General features: G+C 43.4%; 2 protein-coding genes across 11 annotated transcripts in view; both read left to right on the top strand.

Annotated features, from left to right (window-relative positions):
* The first annotated feature begins 6,037 nt into the window (after positions 1-6,037).
* Positions 6,038-15,676, top strand: LOC127002739 (nucleoporin SEH1-like). 4 transcript variants are annotated; one of them, XM_050868842.1, is made up of 8 exons: positions 6,038-6,373; positions 7,104-7,260; positions 7,921-8,060; positions 9,646-9,758; positions 10,526-10,759; positions 11,259-11,419; positions 13,314-13,519; positions 15,585-15,676. In XM_050868842.1, the coding sequence occupies exons 1-7, from the start codon at positions 6,263-6,265 to the stop codon at positions 13,493-13,495; spliced, it is 1,098 nt and encodes a 365-aa protein (XP_050724799.1). In that variant the 5' UTR covers positions 6,038-6,262; the 3' UTR covers positions 13,496-13,519; positions 15,585-15,676. The 4 variants fall into 4 exon arrangements, 1 of the variants encoding a protein (XP_050724799.1); XR_007756496.1 differs by having other exon boundaries at positions 6,039-6,373; positions 13,314-14,350; positions 14,680-15,676; XR_007756495.1 differs by having other exon boundaries at positions 6,039-6,373; positions 13,314-14,350; positions 14,516-15,676.
* A 4,196-nt stretch (positions 15,677-19,872) lies between these two features.
* Positions 19,873-22,337, top strand: part of LOC127002737 (methylenetetrahydrofolate reductase-like) — a 41,307-nt gene continuing 38,842 nt past the window's right edge. For all 7 annotated transcript variants that reach the window (XM_050868835.1, XM_050868837.1, XM_050868834.1 and 4 more), the window contains exon 1: positions 19,873-20,014. In XM_050868835.1, the coding sequence (XP_050724792.1) occupies positions 19,902-20,014 (113 nt within the window). In that variant the 5' untranslated portion in view covers positions 19,873-19,901. The remainder of the gene's footprint in view (positions 20,015-22,337) is intronic.

Here is a 22,337-nt window from a genome sequence, read left to right as displayed (position 1 = left end):
GTGGTGAGGATTTGTTATTTTTCTAATTTTTTCATTTTTTTTTATCATTTTTCTTCTCATTTTTATCATTTTTATTTTTCTTCTTTATTTTTTCTTCTTATTTTTTTCATTTTTATTTTCATTTTTATCATTTTTCTTCTCATTTTTTTTTTCATTTTTATCTTTTCGTTTTCTCATTTTTATTATTTTCTCATTTTTATCATTTTTCTTCTCATTTTTTATAATTTTTCTTTGCATTTTTATCATTTTTCTCTTTTTTTTTCATTTTACTTCTCATTTTTTATCATTTTTATCATTTTTCTTCTCATTTTTTCATTCACCGTCTGCATTTTCCCAAACAGTAGAATATCAAAGGAGGTGATGGGAATGTGTGATGCGATTGATTGATAGTTTCTTGTTGCAGGTATACAACAAAGGAGAAGGGAGGACCATGCCATCCCAACCCCCAGGCAGTAGAGAGTGTGATTCTACAACTTGTAATACATGAGGAGGTAGCACCAGGAAACGAATAAGGCGCAATGGTAGGAAGTTATGGGCGTGTTTAGAGTGTGCTGAGGAGACAGGTTGATGGTATGGGCATGTCAAAAGGGGAGGACGGTGTACTCAGCTGCGGAGATAGAAGGGAAGAGACCAGCTGATTGATAGTTTATTGTTGCAAGTAAAAACAACAAAGGAGAAGACCAGCTGGGAGACCGAACAGCCTTCCTTCGCCTGCATTTCCTCCTGCCTATGACTTGACCTCCTTCAAGAAGAGTGTATCGAGACGCCTCTCCACCCGAAATTGACCTCTCTTTTGCCCATTCTTTTCTTTTGTCTATTGTGGGAGTGGTGAGTACCGGGCTTTATTTTTTTCTACGCTTTTTGTTGCCCTTGAGCCGTCTCCTTTGTAATAAATGAGAAGGACGAGCATATCAGGGAGGAGAGTAGCTATATGATTTTCAAGAGTGGGAGAGACTCATATTATAGCCTGTAGGACACCATAAGGGAAAATAAGGATGTAAGAAAAGAATGATCCTGTATGGAGATGAAAGAATAGTCTACTTTGGGGATGTCATGCTTCATCTTATTACTTTTAACTTGGATATCGTTGGAAAATTCCCATAGTTGGCCCTCTGCCCTATTCTTTTTTTTTTAATTTACATCTTTTGTAGTTTTGCTTTTCTCATCCTAACCCTTATCCTAATCCTGCCCTGGCCCCTTTGTAACGGTCCGAAGGTGAATGAACGAGAGAATGTGAGTAAGTCAGTGAGTAACAGAGTAAGTGTAAGCGAGTGTATGAATGAATGAGAGAATGTGAGTAAGTCGGTGACAGAGTGAGTAAGTGTGAGCGAGTGGGAGCGTGAATGAGTGAATGAGTGAAAGAGTGAATGGGTAGCTGAGGAATGTAAGTGCGTAAAAGGTTATGAGAAGATAACACGGCGAGCGAATGAGCGGATATATGAACGAGTTACTGAAATCCCTCATCTCGAAGCCTCGAACCCCTCTAAGAAACCAATAACTAGTTAGTTAGGTAGGGTTTGATTGTAATGCCGAGAGGGAGCCACGTGAAGAAGGGGAGGAGCTTAGCGAGAGGAGGAGGCGAGAAGGCGAGGACAAGGAGACCCACGAGTCAGTGAGGAGGAAGGACGAAGCTGGGTAGACTTGAGTCGAGCTCCACGGGAGCAAGGGAGAAGCTGGGTAGACTTGAGGCGAGCACCACGGCAGCAAGGGAGAAGCTGGGTAGACTTGAGGCGAGCACCACGGCAGCAAGCCAGAAGCTTGGAGAACGTACACACCACCCACGGCCTACTGTGTGAGGCGGGCTAGCAGGAGACGAGCAGCAGCCCTAGCAAGGAAAGGCAGCGAGTTGAGTAAGAGCGGTGTCCACCTCGCCACTCAGCCCCCGAAAGACCACCCACGGCCTGCGTGGTGAGACGGACTACAGGATGGGAACTTGTATGGCGGGGTAACCTGCCCTCGACTGTCCTGGGGCTCCAATACCACTGCCCCAAGCTGCTCCCTACATCAAAGGGCGCCCGCCTCTCCACCACCCGAGCCGCTCCATCTCTACATCAAGCGGCGCCCGTCTGTCCATCACCAGGATCGCCCATTCCCATCGTGGACGTCCTCTGCCGAGCCAGACACTCACGCAGCTCCTCCTCCTCCGCATCCATCAACTACAGAGCTAAGCATTCTGTGTATTCCCCAAATCTCCCCTTGTGCCGGTAGTTAGCTAGTTTAGAGGCCTACAGCCTGTCGGTCATTCATTTTTGTTCATATTTTTTATTAGCACTCCGCTAACCTTTAAAGTAAACCAAATACATATTTATATCTAACCTTACTGAGTGTTATCATTTGGAGCCTGTTTTGCTGCTCATTGGAAATTACTGAACCATACACACATCCCCTCCATAGTACATTATCACCATCCAGTTTCTTAATGCTGTCTCAAAAGTGGTTCCCACGGAAATCCTCCCACCCTCCATAATTAACCACACAAGTAACGCCCTTCTGGTCACAAACTTCGGAACGAGTGTTCACTTGTCCTGAGGCCTTAACATCCGGGACCAGCGCTCGACAACTACCACGCTACCACATACCATTCACTACCCGAGTGGTTGTCGAGCGCTGGTCCCTCAGGACAAGGAACACTCGTTCAATTATGGAGTCCCCCCTTGTTAAAGCGGAAGTTAGGAGTGAAGTGGCTAGGTCAGTACAAGGTTAAAGAAATAATTAGAGATGGGGAGTGCCTATACATTAGAAAATGTCTTTAACGGAACTAAGATACAACAAGCGGCAGATAAAGTAACACCATATGGAGGAAAAGAACAAATCCTCATAGAACAGGAGGAAGTAATAGTGCCACCGGTGGACTGTAGCGATGAAGATGAAGTCGAACAACGTCCAACCAGAGAGAGAAGTCCTCCATGAAGGCTAAGTGAAGAAGTTTAGGTTGGCTCCTGGAACAGATCTGTGCGGTGCAGGATAGTTGGTAATAGACCCTCCTTTTGTTGCAGTGCAATACGGCACTGGTAAATCTCTCCCGTATCCGGGGGTGGCGAAGCCCGATGAAACGTGGAGACCCAGAAGAGCATCGTCAACCCCACCAGTAATCTCTGGGACGACCTGGGCTCCCCGCGGAAGGTGTGGGAGTGGCTAGGAAGGCCATACCACGCCACCCCGGATGCCAGGGGAGGTGGGGGAGGAACCAACCTGACACCCCGCCAGGATGCCGGGTCCTGATGAGACCCCAGGGCACTCGTGCCCATACCAGTGGATAGCCATGACATTTTTTTTTTTTTGTTGTTGTTGTTGGCCGCTGTTAAAGACTATTCTGTTGTAAGTTCTTGACTTAATCAAGGGATGGAATGTTTTGCATTTTGAAGTTTTACGGGTTTTTATCTAATGTTTTATATGATATAACAACGTTTTATATGGAGTGAGTAGTAATGTGATTGTTTTTTAGACAGGTTACCCATGGGTTCAAGACTTTGAGAAAGGGATTTCAGTCTCAGGAAGGAGGGAGCCGTGTAACGGTCCGAAGGTGAATGAACGAGAGAATGTGAGTAAGTCAGTGAGTAACAGAGTAAGTGTAAGCGAGTGTATGAATGAATGAGAGAATGTGAGTAAGTCGGTGACAGAGTGAGTAAGGGCCTGTTTACACGAGGCGTTTCTAACGCGCGTTAGCAAACGCGCGTCAGATTCACGACCGTTCACACGAGGCGTTTTCTAACGCCGCGTTAACGCCGCGGTTTTGTTTGTGCGTGCATATGTATGAGCCAGACAATGCAGAGACTGCATATCCCATATGGCTGGACGTTACTGTATTTCATGTATGAGAAGGTCAGTATCAATTGCCTCAAGCCTCTGTTCCTCCATGACTGCCAGTGAAGGGACTGTGCTTGTGGTGTGGGTGGGTGCGTGCGTGTAACCCGACTGAAAACCTCCTCCACGTGGAGTGGTTGCCATAGTAACGCATATTATCTCCTCATTGGTTGCAGCCCAGCCAATTAGAGGGCCCACCACTTTCAAACCGCGGCGTTTACCGCCCTGTGTAAACGCTCCCATAAGCTCCAATGTATCTCGACCCGCTGGCGAAACGCGCGTTAGGAAGTGACTTGGGCGTTAACGCGGCGTCAGGGAAAAACGCGCGTCACGTGTGAACAGCTCCATAGGTTATCATTGAAATTCCTAACGCGGCGTTTGCTAACGCGCGTTAGAAACGCCTCGTGTAAACAGGCCCTAAGTGTGAGCGAGTGGGAGCGTGAATGAGTGAATGAGTGAAAGAGTGAATGGGTAGCTGAGGAATGTAAGTGCGTAAAAGGTTATGAGAAGATAACACGGCGAGCGAATGAGCGGATATATGAACGAGTTACTGAAATCCCTCATCTCGAAGCCTCGAACCCCTCTAAGAAACCAATAACTAGTTAGTTAGGTAGGGTTTGATTGTAATGCCGAGAGGGAGTCACGTGAAGAAGGGGGAGGAGCTTAGCGAGGAGGAGAGGCGAGAAGGCGAGGACAAGGAGACCCACGAGTCAGTGAGGAGGAAGGACGAGAAGCTGGGTAGACTTGAGGCGAGCACCACGGCAGCAAGGGAGAAGCTGGGTAGACTTGAGGCGAGCACCACGGCAGCAAAGCAGAAGCTGGGTAGACTTGAGGCGAGCACCACGGCAGCAAGCCAGAAGCTTGGAGAACGTACACACCACCCACGGCCTACTGTGTGAGGCGGGCTAGCAGGAGACGAGCAGCAGCCCTAGCAAGGAAAGGCAGCGAGTTGAGCAAGAGCGGTGTCCACCTCTCCCCTCAGCCCCCCCGAAAGACCACCCACGGCCTGCGGGGTGAGACGGACTACAGGATGGGAACTTGTATGGCGGGGTAACCTGCCCCTCGACTGTCCTGGGGGCTCCAATACCACTGCCCCCAAGCTGCTCCCTACATCAAAGGGCGCCCGCCTCTCCACACCACCCGAGCCGCTCCATCTCTACATCAAGCGGCGCCCGTCTGTCCATCACCAGGATCGCCCATTCCCATCGTGGACGTCCTCTGCCGAGCCAGACACTCACGCAGCTCCTCCTCCTCCGCATCCATCAACTACAGAGCTAAGCATTCTGTGTATTCCCCAAATCTCCCCTTGTGCCGGTAGTTAGCTAGTTTAGAGGCCTACAGCCTGTCGGTCATTCATTTTTGTTCATATTTTTTATTAGCACTCCGCTAACCTTTAAAGTAAACCAAATACATATTTATATCTAACCTTACTGAGTGTTATCATTTGGAGCCTGTTTTGCTGCTCATTGGAAATTACTGAACCATACACACATCCCCTCCATAGTACATTATCACCATCCAGTTTCTTAATGCTGTCTCAAAAGTGGTTCCCACGGAAATCCTCCCACCCTCCATAATTAACCACACAAGTAACGCCCTTCTGGTCACAAACTTGGGAACGAGTGTTCACTTGTCCTGAGGCCTTAACATCCGGGACCAGCGCTCGACAACTACCACGCTACCACATACCATTCACTACCCTAGTGGTTGTCATAATCAAGGGATGTAGCTTCATTTATTTAATTTAATATAATATTTTCTCCATTTTCCACGCTACACCTTGAATCCCCCGCACAACCCCCACATTATAGGGCTACATTACAGAGCTACTATAATAGTCTGCTACCGTAGAATTTTTATTTATGTAGGTTTACCATAGTGTTCCCTAATAAAGGGTTTTACACGTTTTCTATAACAACTCCGGCGAACAAAACGAGAATATCAGAGAATAATTATATAAACAACTTATTATTAGAAACTCAATCATATATTTAATCTAAGTGAGAGGGATAAATCAACGTTCTTAAAGTCTTATTATTATTTTATTATTTGAAAACTTCCACCGAGCACCAGATTGTCGTACTCTGCCTCTTATGTTTGCCGATTTCCGACCCCAAAACTGCTTTCATCACCCAATTAACTGCCTTCATATATGGTTATCGTTTGAATGGTTAATTATTGGTGTTTCTTGACAACAGTTATGGCCCAGAAACCTGTAAATATGAGGCTCTGAGTACGATAATCTGGCAACCGTGAAGTTTGTTTACACCCGCGCCACGCCAAGAACCCGCCGAGTGTCCATCATTTTTCTCCTTTTACACGCCCAGGAGGAGCACAGGCGGCACGTGAAGGATATATATTAACGAGCAACAACAACCGAGCCCCAGGGTACAGGCGGCACGAGGTCTAATCACCGAGGGAGGCCAGGCAGAGGGCGTGGAGGCGGGTGTGGGCAGCGATGTTCGTGGCCAAGAGTCTGAACGCCGAGCACAAGGACCTCATTCACGATGTGGCCTTCGACTTCTACGGCAGGAGGATGGCCACGTGCTCCAGCGACCAGAGCGTCAAGGTGAGGGGATGGCCTGACCCGAAGATTGGAGTTAGCCCCGTGTCATTGTTATATAATACATTTTATACCTTATATCTCCACATTAACTACCTGCTTTTTTCCAGTTTTGGCTGATGAGGAATTTATGACTATGTTTGGGTTATAATGTCTTTCACTTCTCTTCCGTTTTAATACCGTAAGTCAAAACGTGTGGATAAAGCAATGAAATGTTGCACATTATTTTTTACTAACGTATATTTGTTGGTTAACCCTCTTGCGCACGATGACGCGTCTAGTGTCATCAAAGGGTAAAAGGTCCTGGCGCACGATGACGCGGAAAAAAAAAAGATTAAAAATTAAGTTTTCGGTGAAAGTGCGTCAAATTTGGGAGCGTCATTTGTTGGGCTAAGTTTCTTAATGGTAACATATGGCAACCTTTCTAAGGAGCGTAGATGAGGAGCTTTGATTTGTTTAGTCTGATTGTTTACGATCAATAAAGCCCCCTAGCCAGTTTTGGTTGAGAGGGGTGAGTATGGGCTAACACTGGAATAACACCTCAGTAAGTGAGATATGCTTCACGTTGTGCCATTGTTGTCAGTGGCAGCGGAGAAGGCTACCCTCCTGTTTATGTTCCCATTCATGACCTCTTATTCTTCCACTATCTCTTGTCAGAAGATCCTCTCTGTCCACTTCTTCTTGTGTGTGTGTGAGTATTGATAATGTTTCACAAATACATGAGTCATCCCTTCAGATCTGGGACCTGAACGAGGATGGGGAGTGGGTGTGCACAGCCTCCTGGAAGACTCACTGTGGCTCGGTGTGGAAGGTGACGTGGGCCCACCCAGAGTTTGGCCAGATCATTGCCACGTGTTCCTTCGACCGCACCGCCGCCATCTGGGAGGAGAGTGGTGAGTCAAGAGCTGGAGCACTGGTATTGGTCTTTATTTGGAAGGTGGTACTAATTCTAATTCTAATAATCTAATTCTAATTCTTATTCTAGTGGAAGAAAAGATAAGTAGAGTAATGCAACTGAAAAGCAAGGTTGTGAAAAAATGAGGTCTATATCTAATGGGAAAATGACAGCTTTTTTAATTTCCTGAAAAGTAGAAAAAATGACAGGCAGTTTGTTTATGAAGGTAACGATATATAGAACAGTTAGTCTGGCTTCTTAACCTGGTAGCTGCGGGGATCATGTTTCTTAAAGACCCCTCTAAGCGAGAAAAATGAGAAAAAATCATCACTCACACAAACCATTTCATAATATATATCAACACATTTGTGATCGGTTTATGCATCATCTATATTGGGGGGTTTATATCATGGTAAAAATTTGTCCCGTTGCTGGTACACGGTAAAGCCACAAATTTGGCCCGTCGCTGCTATCAGGTTAAATTGTCTTACTTAAAATTCGTACACTTCTCAAACTGCCTTCTTATACTGCCTTATACTTCTTATGCTTCTCAAACTGCCTACTTTACTGGTTTATTTATGCTTCTCAAACTGCCTTCTTATACTGTAACAAAAACGGTCTCTTAGGTCCTCATCTCCCCTTTGTCTCCCACCCCCAGTGAGTGACTCGGGCCATGGCATCCACAGCACCTGGATCAAGCGCGCCGGCCTGGTTGACTCGCGCACCTCAGTTATGGATATCAAGTTTGCCCCCAAGATTCAGGGCTTACAGCTTGCCACGTGTTCAGCCGGTGGAGTGGTGGGTTAGCCTGTTATTTTAAATTTCTGATTCTCTGGACTTTCTATTTTCTGTTTTTTTTTGTCCGTGCAGTGCCTCCATTGTCGCTGGAAAAAAAATAACTCGATCATTGAGTGTGGCATCTTTCAAAACTGTATTTCTCTGTGTGTCATTCGCACCAAAACTCATCTTTCCAGTCTCCATCCATTATTATCCACTATTGTTATTGAGATTCACGAAGAGGCATTAAGGGAAAATATATAAATAACTGATGTAGACCCAAACAGAGCAGAAAACTAAAAGACAGTGACAGTAAAGTAACACTAAAGCCCCGTTCCCCGACTCTGGGGTGTGACAACCCAGTGACTCGGGGTATACGAGGTCTTGGGTGTGAAATGTTGATGTGAAAAGGTCGCACATGGTTGGAAAGAGGTCTAGAAACGATCGCCGGATGCTGACTCGGCACAGCGTGAAGGGGGCCTAAAAGTTGCTGGGTTGTCGTGTCCCAGAGTTGGCACATTGTGGATGCGGCTTAAGACTAAAAAAGGGGGACAAAAGCAACACCATCCCCTTCTAATCACAAAACATATATCACACTACAGTATTAAGATAAGGTACCCAAGTAATTATTTTTTTCAGAGGCACAAGGAAAGTAATCTCTGTCCCCTCCTTCCTCTGTGTGTCTTTTTGGTTGGAACTCAGCTTTTCATCCCTTATCGTAACTGTCAGGACACCTCCACCAGAAATTGACCTCTTCTCTCCTCTTGTTCGACTGACTTAGGAGGTGGTGGGAAGAAGGTTGAAGGGGTTGGAAAACTGTTATTGAAATGAGGTACCCAAGAAAATATTATTGTTTTAAATAGCACAAGAAAAGTAATTTGTTTCCCCTTCCTTCCTCTGGGCAACTGACTTGAATGGAGGTTGAAGGGGTTGGAGAACTACTATTTAAATGAGGTACCCAAGAAAATATTATTGTTTTAAATAGCATAAGAAAAGTAATTGTTTCCCCTTCCTTCCTCTGGGCAACTGACTTGAAAGGAGGTTGAAGGGGTTGGAAAGCTACTATTTAAATGAGGTACCCAAGAAAAGTAATTTGTTTCCCCTTCCTTCCTCTGGGCAACTGACTTGAAAGGAGGTTGAAGGGGTTGGAGAGCTACTATTTAAATGAGGTACCCAAGAAAATATTATTGTTTTAAATAGCACAAGAAAAGTAATTTGTTTCCCCTTCCTTCCTCTGGGGAACTGACTTAAAAGGAGGTTAAAGGGGTTGGAAAGCTACTATTTAAATGAGGTACCCAAGAAAATATTATTGTTTTAAATAGCACAAGAAAAGTAATTGTTTCCCCTTCCTTCCTCTGGCCAACTGACTTAAAAGGAGGTTGAAGGGGTTGGAGAGCTATTTAAATGAGGTACCCAAGAAAATATTATTGTTTTAAGAAGCACAAGAAAAGTAATTGTTTCCCCTTCCTTCCTCTGGGCAACTGACTTAAAAGGAGGTTGAAGGGGTTGGAGAGCTACTATTTAAATGAGGTACCCAAGGAATTATTATTATTATTTTTAAGAGGCACAAGGAAAGTAACCTCTGTCCCTTCCTTCCTCTGGGCAGGTGAGGATATACGAGGCACCGGACGTGATGAATCTCAACCAATGGTCACCACAGTACGAGATCAACTGTAAACTGCAGTGTTCCTGTATCTCCTGGAACCAGTCACCCTCCCGGTTAGTATTGGTCCCAGGTCTCTTGTGTTATGGTATAAGGCACTGATATGTAGCCATTATGTATTATTATTAAACTAGGGCAGCAACAGTTTATACCTCACAGGGAAGTCAGGTCAACAGGTAATTACCCACAATGGATGACAGATAGGAAGGAAAAGAGGATTATAGGTTAGAATCAAGAAGGGAAACTCATCTTAGGGACAGTTACATCGATTTAGCCAGGAGAGATTTGTGGAATGTTTGCTGCAGTTGCTTCATTAGTTTGGTGCCACAGTTTGGGTGAGGTCAGGTTGTTTTGGGTGTAAAGACAGGAAGAAGAATGGGACCTATCAAGTTTGTTTACTAGCCTCTTTGAACACAGGGCCAGTCTCTCCCTAATCCACGATCCTCCCTTCCAGTCTCCTTTGAACACAGGGCCAGTCTCTCCCTAATCCACGATCCTCCCTTCCAGTTTCCTTTGAACACAGGGCCAGTCTCCCTAATCCACGATCCTCCCTTCCAGTCTCCTTTGAACACAGGGCCAGTCTCTCCCTAATCCATGATTCTCCCTTCCGGTCTCCTTTGAACACAGGGCCAGTCTCTCCCTAATCCACGATCCTCCCTTCCAGTTTCCTTTGAACACAGGGCCAGTCTCTCCCTAATCCACGATCCTCCCTTCCAGTCTCCTTTGAACACAGGGCCAGTCTCTCCCTAATCCATGATCCTCCCTTCCAGTCTCCTTTGAACACAGGTCCAGTCACTTTCTAATCCACAGTCCTCCCTTCCAGTCTCCACGCACCGCTCATCGCTGTTGGGAGTGACGACCCAAACCCTTCCTCGGGGCCCAAGGTGTTCATCTACGAGTTCTCGGCCAACACACACAAGTGGAACCGCGTGGAGAGCCTGGTGTCGGTGACGGACCCAGTACATGATCTCGCCTTTGCCCCGAACCTTGGCCGCTCGTATCACCTCCTGGGCATTGCCACCAAGGATGTGCGAGTGGTGACGCTGCGCCCTGTCAAGTGAGTGTCTGGGGGTAACAGGCCGAGTGGGGTGTGATAATAGAAAGGGATAGGTTAGGGGCTGGGTTAGGTTGGGTATTGGGTTGAGTTTGACTTGGTATAGTTAGGTTAGGTTAGCTTGGTTTAGCCTTGGTTCTAGTTAGTTAGATTAGGATTTTGACTTTGATAGCTTTTGTAACTTATCTGATGGCTTGGTATGGTTAGGTTAGGTTAGCTTGGCCTTGTTCTAGTTAGTTAGATTAGAATTTTGACTTTAATAGCTTTTGTAACTTATCTGATGGCTTGGTATGGTTAGGTTAGGTTAGCTTGGCCTTGTTCTAGTTAGTTATATTAGGATTTTGACTTTAATAGCTTGTGTCACTTATCTGATGGCTTGGTATGGTTAGGTTAGGTTAGCTTGGCCTTGTTCTAGTTAGTTATATTTGAATTTTGACTTTAATAGTTGGTGTCACTCTTTTGGTGGATAAGGATCATAGCACCTGTCTTCTTCCTCCCTCAGACAAGACTCATCGCAGGCCCAGAACAGCTTGATATCCTTTGAGGTGCGGCAGGCAGGCCAGTTCGACGACCACAACTCCACCGTCTGGCGCGTGTGCTGGAACGCCACGGGAACCATCTTGGCCTCGTCAGGGGATGATGGTTGTGTCCGCCTCTGGAAAGGTTATCACCCACTTGTATTTTCCCTTCTTAACCTGTACGCTATGATTGACACAGATTTCGCCTTCACTAGTAGCCTGGTAACATACTCCCAGGTCTTTCTCTGCCTCTGTGGTGGATAGTGGAGTGTTTCCCATGTGGTATTGGTATGCTGGATTTCCCCTCCCAAGCTGCAGGATTTTACATTTTTCTTCACTGAATTGTAGCAGCCACTTGTTCCATTCCTGTAGCTTTAGTGATGTCTTCTTGTAGGAAATCCACAGTCAAGGGGTTAAGACACTCCTTAGCTCTATTTCCCCTTCTAATTCTCTCTCTGCACTCCTTGCCTTTCCTTCCCTTTCCTTCCCTAACACAGCCTCTATGAAAGCCTTGGCAAATGTGGGTGTGCAGAAGCCTTGTCAAAACTACCACTAGACTCATAAAACTACCCCTTGAGATGCTAACACAGCCTCTATGAAAGCCTTGGCAAATGTGGGTGTACAAAAGCCTTGTCAAAACTACCACCAGGCTCACAAAACTACCCCTTGAGATGCTAACACAGCCTCTATGAAAGCTTTGGCAAATGTGGGTGTACAGAAGCCTTGTCAAAACTACCACTAGGCTCATAAAACTACCCCTTGAGATGCTAACACAGCCTCTATGAAAGCCTTGGCAAATGTGGGTGTGCAGAAGCCTTGTCAAAACTACCACCAGGCTCACAAAACTACCCCTTGAGATGCTAACACAGCCTCTATGAAAGCCTTGGCAAATGTGGGTGTGCAGAAGCCTTGTCAAAACTACCACTAGGCTCATAAAACTACCCCTTGAGATGCTAACACAGCCTCTATGAAAGCCTTGGCAAATGTGGGTGTGCAGAAGCCTTGTCAAAACTACCACCAGGCTCACAAAACTACCCCTTGAGATGCTAACACAGCCTCTATGAAAGCCTTGGCAAATGTGGGTGTACAGAAGCCTTGTCAAAACTGCCACTAGGCTCATAAAACTACCCCTTGAGATGCTAACACAGCCTCTATGAAAGCCTTGGCAAATGTGGGTGTGCAGAAGCCTTGTCAAAACTACCACCAGGCTCACAAAACTACCCCTTGAGATGCTAACACAACCTCTATGAAAGTCTTATCACTACTTAGATTTTTTTTCCTCTTTACACTTTTCTCGACTTTTTCCCCGTCAATACCCTTTGCGTACGTCTCCTATTTTTCCCTTCACAGCAAACTATCTCCTCACCAAAACTGTTGCTTCCACTGACCTCAAATAAGTTATCTGCTCACTAACTTACTATCTTATACTCCCTCTCCTCAAATAAGGGATAGAAGAAAAAGTATAGAAAAGGAATAGAAAGAAGAGTTGAAATGTATATAAATGGTTGGAGAAAGAGGGAGAAAAGAAGAAAAGAGAGGAAGGGAAGGGAGGAAGAAGAAGATATTTGATAATGATGGAAGGAAGATAAAGGAAGGGAATAGAAGGAATAGGAATAGGAAAGATAAGAAATAGGTGTGTGTGGTGAAGAGAAGGGAAGAAGGGGAAAGGATGATAAAGGAAATGAAGGGAAGGGAAGAGAAAAAAATAAGAGGGGAGGAGTAGAAAAGGACAGGGAAGGAGAGGAAAGGGAATAGAAAGATAGAAAGGGAAAGGAGAGGAATAAAAGAGAAAGAATGAAAAAAATAAAAAGAAGGGAAAGGGAAGAGTAGGAAAGGACAGGGAAACAAAAAAAAAAGAGAAATAAAAAGAACAAATGATAGAGAAAATGAGGAAAAGGTCATAGTAGAGTAGCGGGCTTTTTTTTTTTTATTAATGTTTACTTTTTTGTGCCCTTGAGCTGTCTCCTTTGCTGTAAAAAAAAAAAACAACAAAAAAAAAAGATCCACTAACTCACAATCTCTCTCTATCTCACCCCCAGCGAACTACCTTGACATCTGGCGCTGTATTTCCACCATGCGCGGGGAGGCGGTGGAGAACGTGGCGGAGGCGGACAGCACAGACCGGGCGACGCAGCAGTCCGGGGTCTCGGCCACGCAGCACACGGCCCGGTACTTCAAGCTGGCACCCACGGCCCATCCGAGTCATGTTCCCTGGCACTGACCTATCCCGGGTGTTGAGGAATAGGTATTTTTTAAGTCTCGTTCTGTTTCAGTTATTTCTTTCGTCTCTTTCGTTTTTGGTATGATCGTTTTTTGTTTTTTTATATTTTTTTTTATGCTTTTCTCTTTTTTTCTTTGTCTTCTTTCTCTCCTCTGTCCTTTCCTTCTCCTCCCCTTCTTTTTATTTCTTTTTCCCATTCTTTCTTTTCTATTCCTTTCCTTTCCCTTCCTCTTCCTTCCATTTATTTCCCTTCCCTTTCCTTCTTTTCCCTTCCCTTCCCTTTCCTTCCCTGTCCTCTCCTTCCCTTTTCTTCTTTTCTCTTCCCTTCCCATACCTTCCCTTTCCATCCTTTTCTTTCCCTTCCCTTCCCTTCCCTTCCTCTCCCTTTTCCTCCCTTTCCTTCCCTGTCCTTTCCTTCTTTTCCCTTCCCTTCCCATACCTTCCCTTTCCTTCCCTTTCCTTGTTTTCCCTTCCCTTCCCTTCCCATACCTTCCCTTTCCATCCTTTTCTTTCCCTTCCCTTACCTTCCTCTCCCTTTTCCTCCCTTTCCTTCCCTGTCCTCCCTTTCTTTCCTCTTATCCGCCCTCGTAATTAGTCAGTTTGTTATTTCAAGATGTTTCGCCGTGATGTGATCGAGACGTCATATTTTTGTACTGTACATGAGTGTGTGTGTGGGCAGTAACTTCGGAGATTAGTGTGATGAAGGTCTATCACTTCCTTAAGACAATAGAAGTATAAATGTTTCCTTGTGTTGAGCAGTTGTTTTCGTTGTTGTCGTAAGATCGAGTCTCGTATTCTCAGACGCTTTCGGCTCACAACAACTTATTTCCAAAGCCCACAAAAGAGGTTAGTCAGGTTCTCATGAGTGTTTTTCCATGTTCATAGTGCAGAAGCCTTGTCAAAACTACCCCTTGAGATGCTAACACAACCTCTTTGAAAGCCCCCAAATGTGTGAGAATTGAGAATATGGTTTCGACTCACAACAACTTATTTCCAAAGTCCACAAAGGAGGTTAGTCAGGTTCTTATGAGTGTTTTTCCACATTCATGGTTCAGAAGCCTTGTCAAAACTACCCCTTGAGATGGTAACACAACCTCTTTGAAAGCCCCCAAATGTTTGAGAATTGAGAATATGCTTTTGACTCTCACAACTTATTTCCAAAGCCCACAAAAGAGGTTAGTCAGGTTCTCATGAGTGTTTTTCCATGTTCATGGTGCAGAAGCCTTGTCAAAACTACCACCATGCTCATAAAACTACCCATGGAAATGCTAACACAACCTCTACGAAAGCCTTATCAAATGTGCGTATACAGAAGCCTTGTCAAAACTACCTCTAGGCTCATAAAACTACCCCTTGAAATGCTAACACAGTCTCTATGAAAGCCTTGGCATATGTGGGTGTGCAGAAGCCTTGTCAAAACTACCACTAGGCTCATAAAACTACCCATGGAAATACAAACACAACAACCTCTACCAAAGCCTTATCATATGTAGGTGTGTGAGCCGTGAATTGTTTGAGAATATTGGTCATAGTATTTGTAGTATTGAGTTTGTCCATTTCTTACCCTTTCTTTTTTTTTACTTTTTTTTTTACTGCAAAGGAGACAGCTCAAGGGCACACAAAAAAGGAAACGGTAATTAAAAAAAAGCCCACTACTCGCCGTTCCTGAAAAGAGTAAAGAGGAGTGGCCGTACAAGAGGTCAATTTCAGGAGGAGAGTTGTTTACCCATCCGCTGCGATTGGCACGGATTTATCCTTCACTGGTAGCCTGGTAACATACACTCCCAGGTCTTTCTCTAGCTCTGTGGTGGATAGTGGAGTGTTTCCCATATGGTATTGGTGTGCTGGATATCCCCTCCCAAGGTGCAGGACTTTACATCTTTCTTCATTTAATTGTAGCAGCCACTTTTTGTTCCACTCCTGTAGCTTGGTGATGTCTTCTTGTAGGAAATCCACAGTCAAGGGGTTAAGTTGTTCAGTTAAAGAGAGGAAATCTAACATCTATTGATAACATGTTTCTCGTACAAGGTTTAGTCCCCAAGAAGCAAGATTGTAGTCATTTATATTTTGCTTGTTTTGTTGTTTATAGTAACGAAAGGACTTGGTGAGCGATGTGAGATGAACGCAACAGGGCATCACTTGTAACTTGTTCTAATAAAGATGACAATTATAACAGTTGATGATGAGCTGTTTTCCCATCCTTTCTTTCCCTCCATTCATATCCTTTCTTTTTCATGCCTTTTCTTTCCTTTCTTTTCCTTCCCTTTCCTCCCTTTCCTTTCCTTCCCTTTTTTTCCCTTCCCTTCCCTTTCCTTTCCTTCCCTTTTTTTCCCTTCTCTTCCCTTCCCTTTCCTCTCCTTTCCTTTCATTTCATTTCCTTCCTTTCTCTCTTCCCATACCTTCCCTTTCCTTCCCTTTCCTTTCCTTTCCTTTCCCTCCATTCATATCCTTTCTTTTTCATGCCTTTTCTTTCCTTTCTTTTCCTTCCCTTTCCTTCTTTTCCCTTCTCTTCCCTTCCCTTTCCTCTCCTTCCCTTTCCTTCCTTTCTCTCTCTTCCCATACCTTCCCTTTCCTTCCTTTCCTTTTCTTTCCTTTCCCTTCTTTCCTTCTTTTCCCTTTTCTTTCCTTTCCTTCTGTTCCCTTCTTTTCCCTTCCCTTTCCTCTCCTTCCCTTTCCTTCCTTTCTCTCTCTTCCCATACCTTTCCTTTCCTTCCTTTCCTTCCCTTCCCTTCTCTTCCCTACCCTACCCTTCTCTTCCCTACCCTTCCCTTTCCTCTCCTTCCTTTTCCTTCCTTTCTCTCTTCCTATACCTTCCTCAATGTCAGTTTCTCCTCCATTGATCTTAAAATAAACTTGATAATAGAGTAACTGAGTGTGCATAAGCTGTTATTTTTTTGGCAATCTTTTTACGGATCTCAACCTTAGTTCTTCTTTAATCAATTCTAAAACAAAAGCAAAAATGGATTGATTAAGTAACTGTCTCTACCACGTGCCAGTCACTCCTCTTCTTCGACCAGATAAGAGGAGCGAGGAGACCGTCACGATTTCAGTCTGTCCAGAGGGGCTGAGGAGGGCAAGGTACAGCGGTGGGGTGGAACCTTCCTCACGCGCCCCCTGTGTGTGTGTGTGAGTGTAGATGATGATGGTGGTGGTGGTGCTATCTCTACCAACCACCCACTGATGCCATATATCATGTTTACTTCTACCTATGTTGTGGCCATTTTCCTATTCCTTATGGCCTTATCTTTCTTTGGTAACCCTCCTGTTCTTTTCCTATATTTTCCATCCTCTATCTTCATCCACCTCTCTTCTTTTTAATACTCGTTTCCCTTACTAATGTTGGTCTGGTCACTCTCCTATCCCTTATTTTTCTTTGGTAGTTCTTCTTTTCCCCACCTTCATCTTTCTCCCTTTATCTTCATCCACCTCTCTTCTTCTTTTCCATACTCGCTTCCCTTCTCACATTTATCACGTTTACTCCTACTTATGTTGTTGTCATTTTCCTATGCCTTATATTTCTTTGGCAACCCTCCTGTTCTTTTCCTATATTTTCCATCCTCTATCTTCATCCACCTCTCTTCTTCTTTTCCATACTCGCTTCCCTTCTCACATTTATCACGTTTACTCCTACTTATGTTATTGTCATTTTCCTATGCCTTATATTTCTTTGGCAACCCTCCTGTTCTTTTCCTATATTTTCCATCCTCTATCTTCATCCACCTCTCTTCTTCTTTTTCATACTCGTTTCCCTTCTCCCATATATCACGTTATTTTATTCCTACTTATGTTGTGGTCATTTTCCTATGCCTTATATTTCTTTGGCAACCCTCCTGTTCTTTTCCTACATTTTCCATCCTAGAGCTATCTTCATCCACCTCTCTTCTTCTTTTCCATACTCGTTTCCCCTCTCCCATATATCACGTTATTTTACTCCTACTTATGTTGTGGTCATTTTCCTATCCCTTATATTTCTTTGGCAACCCTCCTGTTCTTTTCCTATATTTTCCATCCTCTATCTTCATCCACCTCTCTTCTTCTTTTTCATACTCGTTTCCCTTCTCCCATTTATCACGTTTCCTCTTACCCATGTTGGTCTGGTCACTCTCCTATCCCTTATCTTTCTTTTGCAACCCTCCTGTTCTTTTCCTACATTTTCCATCCTCTATCTTCATCCACCTCTCTTCTTCTTTTTCATACTCGTTTCCCTTCTCCCATTTATCACGTTTCCTCTTACCCATGTTGGTCTGGTCACTCTCCTATCCCTTATCTTTCTCTGGTAATTCTTCTCTTCCCTACCTTCATTTTCTTCCCTTTATCTTCATCCACCTCTCTTCTTTTCCTACTCGTTTCCCTTCTCCCATTTATCACGTTTCCTCTTACCCATGTTGGTCTGGTCATTCTCCTATCCCTTATCTTTCTCTGGTAATTCTTTTCCCTGCCTTCATCTTCCTCCCCATCTTCCTCTATCTCTTCTTTTCCTCTCTCCACCATGATTAACTTTTCCATACCCGTTTCCCTGCTCCCATTTATCACGTTTACTCTCTTATTTTCCTTCCTCTCTCCTTCCCTTCACCATTCTCAGTCATTTTTTTTAACCCTCCTTCCCATCTTCTGTTATTTTCCTTCATTTTCCTTTTCTCTCTTATTCAACATATCTTCCTTCCTCGTTTCTTCTTTTTCCATTATTTTTTATTCTTTCTCCTTTCTCTAATTCCCTCCTCTTCCCTTTTCCCTTTCCTCTTTCATTCGCAAACTTCCTTCTTAATTCCCTCTTTCCCCTCTTCTCTTCCCTTCCTCTCTTCCTTTCTTTCCTCTTCCTTTCTCCTTCCTCTCTCTCTCCTCCCTTTTCTCTTTCCTCTACCATTCTCAGACTTCATCTTAACTCTCCTTCCCCTCTTCTCTTCCCTTCCTTTATCTTTCCTCTTAATTCTTCCCTTCCTCTCTTCCTTTCTTTCCTCTTCCTTTCTCCTTCCTCTCTCTCTCCTCCCTTTTCTCTTTCCTCTACCATTCTCAGACTTCATCGTAACCCTCCTTCCCCTCTTCTCTTCCCTTCCTTTATCTTCCTTTCTTCTTAATTCTTCCCTTCTCTTTACCATATCTATTTCCTATCTTTCCTCTGTTCCTTCTCTTCCATCCCTTTCTCTTCCTCTCTCCTTCCTTCAATCATTATCAAATATCTGCCTATATACTTCTTCCTCTCTTCTCTCTTCCTCTTCCCTCTTTTTCTTCCACCATTTACAAACATTTCACCTCTTCCTTTCTTCTTACTTAACATCCTTCTTCTTCTCTTTCCTTCGTTTCCTTCATCTTCCTTTCCCCTTCTTCCTTTCCTTCTCCTTCCACCATTCTCAAACTTGACCAATCTACTATTTCCTCTCTTCCTTCTTCCTTTCTCCTTCCCTTCACCATTCTCAAACATCTTAACCCTCCTTTCCTTCTTCTCTTCCCCACCTTTCCTCTTATTTCCCCTTCCTTTCCTCTACTATTCTCAGACATTATCTTCCTCTCTTCCTCCTCTCTTCCTACATAGCTCTTTCCTCTTCTTTTCCCTCCCTTCGTTTTCCTTCCTTCCCTCGTTCCTCTTAAATCCTCAAACATGTTACCCATTCTACTAGTATACTACTACTACTACTTCTACTACTACCATTGATCACACTTGAACGAACACGAGAGAGAGAGAGAGAGGGGTCGTTAGCCTAAAGAAAAGTCACCACTATATAGGCCTAGCTACTTCTGCTACGTAATTCTACCCCCCTGACTTCGTACTCGTTCACCTTCGATCCCTTTCTACCCCTTTCCTTCGATCCCTTCCTCCCTTCTTCCTCTTTCGTTCCCCTTCTACCTTTTCTTGATACCCCTTCTTCCCTTTCTTTCCATTATCTTTCCTTCTTCCTTCTTTCTCACACGCCTATCTTTTCCTTTCCTCTCCTCTTCCTCTTTCCTTCACCTTTCTCAGACATACTTTTAATTATCTCGATCTCTTCCCTTCCCTTCCTTCCACCTCTTTATAATTCCTCCCACCCTTCCCTACTTCTCTTCCCTTCTCCTCTTCCCTTCCTTTTCTCTTCCACTTCCTTCCTCTCTTTCTCTCCCTTCCTACTTCCCTTCCGTATATAGTTCTACGTTATACCTCTCCCTTTCTCCTTCCGCCTTCTTCCCCGCTCCCTTCCCTTCCTCTCTCCCTTCTCAATCCTTTCCCTTCCCATTCTTCCTTTCTTCAGTTCTACCTCTCCTCTCCCTCTCTCCCCACTTTCTTTCTCCACTTCTCTTCCTTCCTTTCTCCTTCCCCCGCTCCTCTCCCTTCTCAATCCTTCCCCCGCTCCTCTCCCTCTCCCACCCTCCCTTCCTTCCCCTCCCACCCTCTCAGGCCACGTGGTAGAGGCGTGATTGCTGCTATAGGTATATTATGCTCGCTGCCAACCGCTCCGCCTGCCCACGTGAGAGCCAGAGAGAATCGGAAGGAAGTTGGAGTGTTTTGGTGCTGAAGATGGAAGTTGGTTTTGGTGGCCATGGGCGTTGGTGAGTGTTGTGTTGTGGTTGATGCATGGTGGTTGAGCTTGGTGGTGGTTGTGGTGGGGTTGAGCGCTTATATGTATGTAGTTTGTCTTGTTAGTGGTATCTTAGAGAAGGCTAGTTTTTTTTTCTTGTTTTTGTTTTTCTGGTTTCTTTGTCTCATCTTTTTCCTCTTTGTTGATTTTTTCTTTTCTTCTTCTGTTTCACTTTTTGTTGTCTTCTTTTTTTTGTCTATTTTTATTTTGGTTCTTGAATTTTTCTTCTTCGTTTTCTTCCTGTATAATATAGTTTCATCATGTTGTCTTCTGTATTTCACTTCATCACGTTAATTGTCTTCTCCTTTGTATTTTTATTATTATTTTGGTTATTGATTTTCTTCTTCGTTTTCTTCTTTTCTATTTCACTTCATCATGTTATTGTTTTTTTTTATGATTTTGGTTATTTATTTTTTCTTCCTTTTCTTCTTTTCTATTTCACTTCTTAATTTATTGTCTTCTTTTTTATTATTTTGGTTATTGATTTTCCTTTTCTTCATTTTCTTCCTCTGTTTCACTACTTTTGTCTTTGATTGTTATTATTATTATTTTTTCTTCCTTTTCTTCTTCTTCTATTTCCCTTCCTAATTATTATCTTTCTTTCTTTATTTTGTTTTTATTATTTTGGTTCTTAATTTTCTTCTTCCCTTTCTTCCCCTCAATGTCTGTTGTTATCTAGCTTCTACTTAATGTCACTGTTATATCTTTCGTCATCTTTCTTCTTTTTCTTCTCTCGTGTCTTTATCTCTTTGTATTTTTGTTAATTCTTCATCTTGATGCTGTTGTGGTTGTTTGTGGTGGAGGTTGTGGTTGAAGAGGTGATGGTGGTGGTTTTTGTTATCGTATATACTACTTCTCGTTATCATTTTTCTTTTTCTTTTTATTTTTATTTATTTATCTATTTTTTTTGTCTAGCTCTTGTTTTTCTTGCTCATGTTGTTGTTGTTGTTGTTGTTGTTGTTGTTGTTGTTGTTGTTCTTTTTCTTCTGTTTTTCTTCTTCCTTCCTTGTCCATTTCATCCTCTATTTCTTCTTCTACTTGTTTTTCTTCTTAATTTTACCGTATGAAATTTGTTATTATTATTATTATTATTATTATTATTATTATTATTATTATTGTTGTTGTTGTTGTTGTTGTTGTTGTTGTTGTTGTTGTTGTTATGTTCACTATTACTATCATCATCATCATCATCATAATATCACTATCATCACTATCATCCGTCACCACAGCGCGTAATAATAATTTTTCCAGCCTCTCTCGATGACTTTTCCACGGCCCTTGAAGATATCCACTAATCACGTGCAGACAGCCAGACAATGACCACACTCCATATCCCTTATCTCGACGCGCGTCTGCTGTTATTATTATTATTATTATTATTATTATTATTATTATTATTATTATTATTATTTTTACTTTTTACTTTAACACTACTACTATTCTTGCGGATTGTGTTTGGGTTAGTGAATTATTATTATTATTATTATTATTATTATTATTATTATTATTATTATTATTATTATTATTATTATTATTATTATTATCAGACATTTGATATATTCTCGGGAACGCCACTATTATAGCAAAAGAAGAGAAAGGGAAGGCAGGCAGGAAAGATGATGGCGTTAGATGAGAGCGATATGTAGATGGAAGATGAAGAGAAGGAAAGGGAATCAGGAAAGATAATGTTCAGCGTCGTTTACGGTTGTTTACATGGAAGTGTTTAAATGCTGTTGTATGTGCTTTGGTGTGTGTGTCCGAGCCCTTGTGTTTACCTTGGCCAGGCAGTCTGGTAATTCTGTCGCCAGTGTGGACCGTTCAAATTAAGCGTCAATGAAACGGAGTGAATTCTTAGGCCCGTAGGCTTAGCAGTCATGTGGTGAGTGCCAATACAATTTTCACATTAAAAAATAGATTAAATAAATTCATGGACAGCGATAGGTATATAGGTGGGGTTAGAAAATAATTAGATACACGGGAGCTTAGGTTCAAAAGAGCTGCCTTGTACAGGCCTACCGGCCTCTTGCAGACTCCTACGTTCTTATGTTCTTATGTTCTCTCAACAACTATTACCAAACGCCTCAAAGGATAATAGCCGGGTTTTCACGAAAAATCCGATTTTTGGGGCAAAAATCTCGATCGTTTTCACCGAAACCCCGATCGTTTTCCTGATCGTCGTTTCAAAAAAGTCGTCCGTTTCATGAAAAAAAACCTCGTTCGTTTCTGCGAAAAGTTTCCCGTTTCCACGAAAACCCCGATCGTTTCTGCGAAAGAAAGTTCGTCCGTTTCCACGA

Source organism: Eriocheir sinensis, chromosome 24 (assembly GCF_024679095.1).
Source record: "Eriocheir sinensis breed Jianghai 21 chromosome 24, ASM2467909v1, whole genome shotgun sequence".
Classification (NCBI taxonomy): Eukaryota; Metazoa; Arthropoda; class Malacostraca; order Decapoda; family Varunidae; genus Eriocheir; species Eriocheir sinensis.
This window is presented reverse-complemented; position numbering and strand designations above follow the sequence as displayed.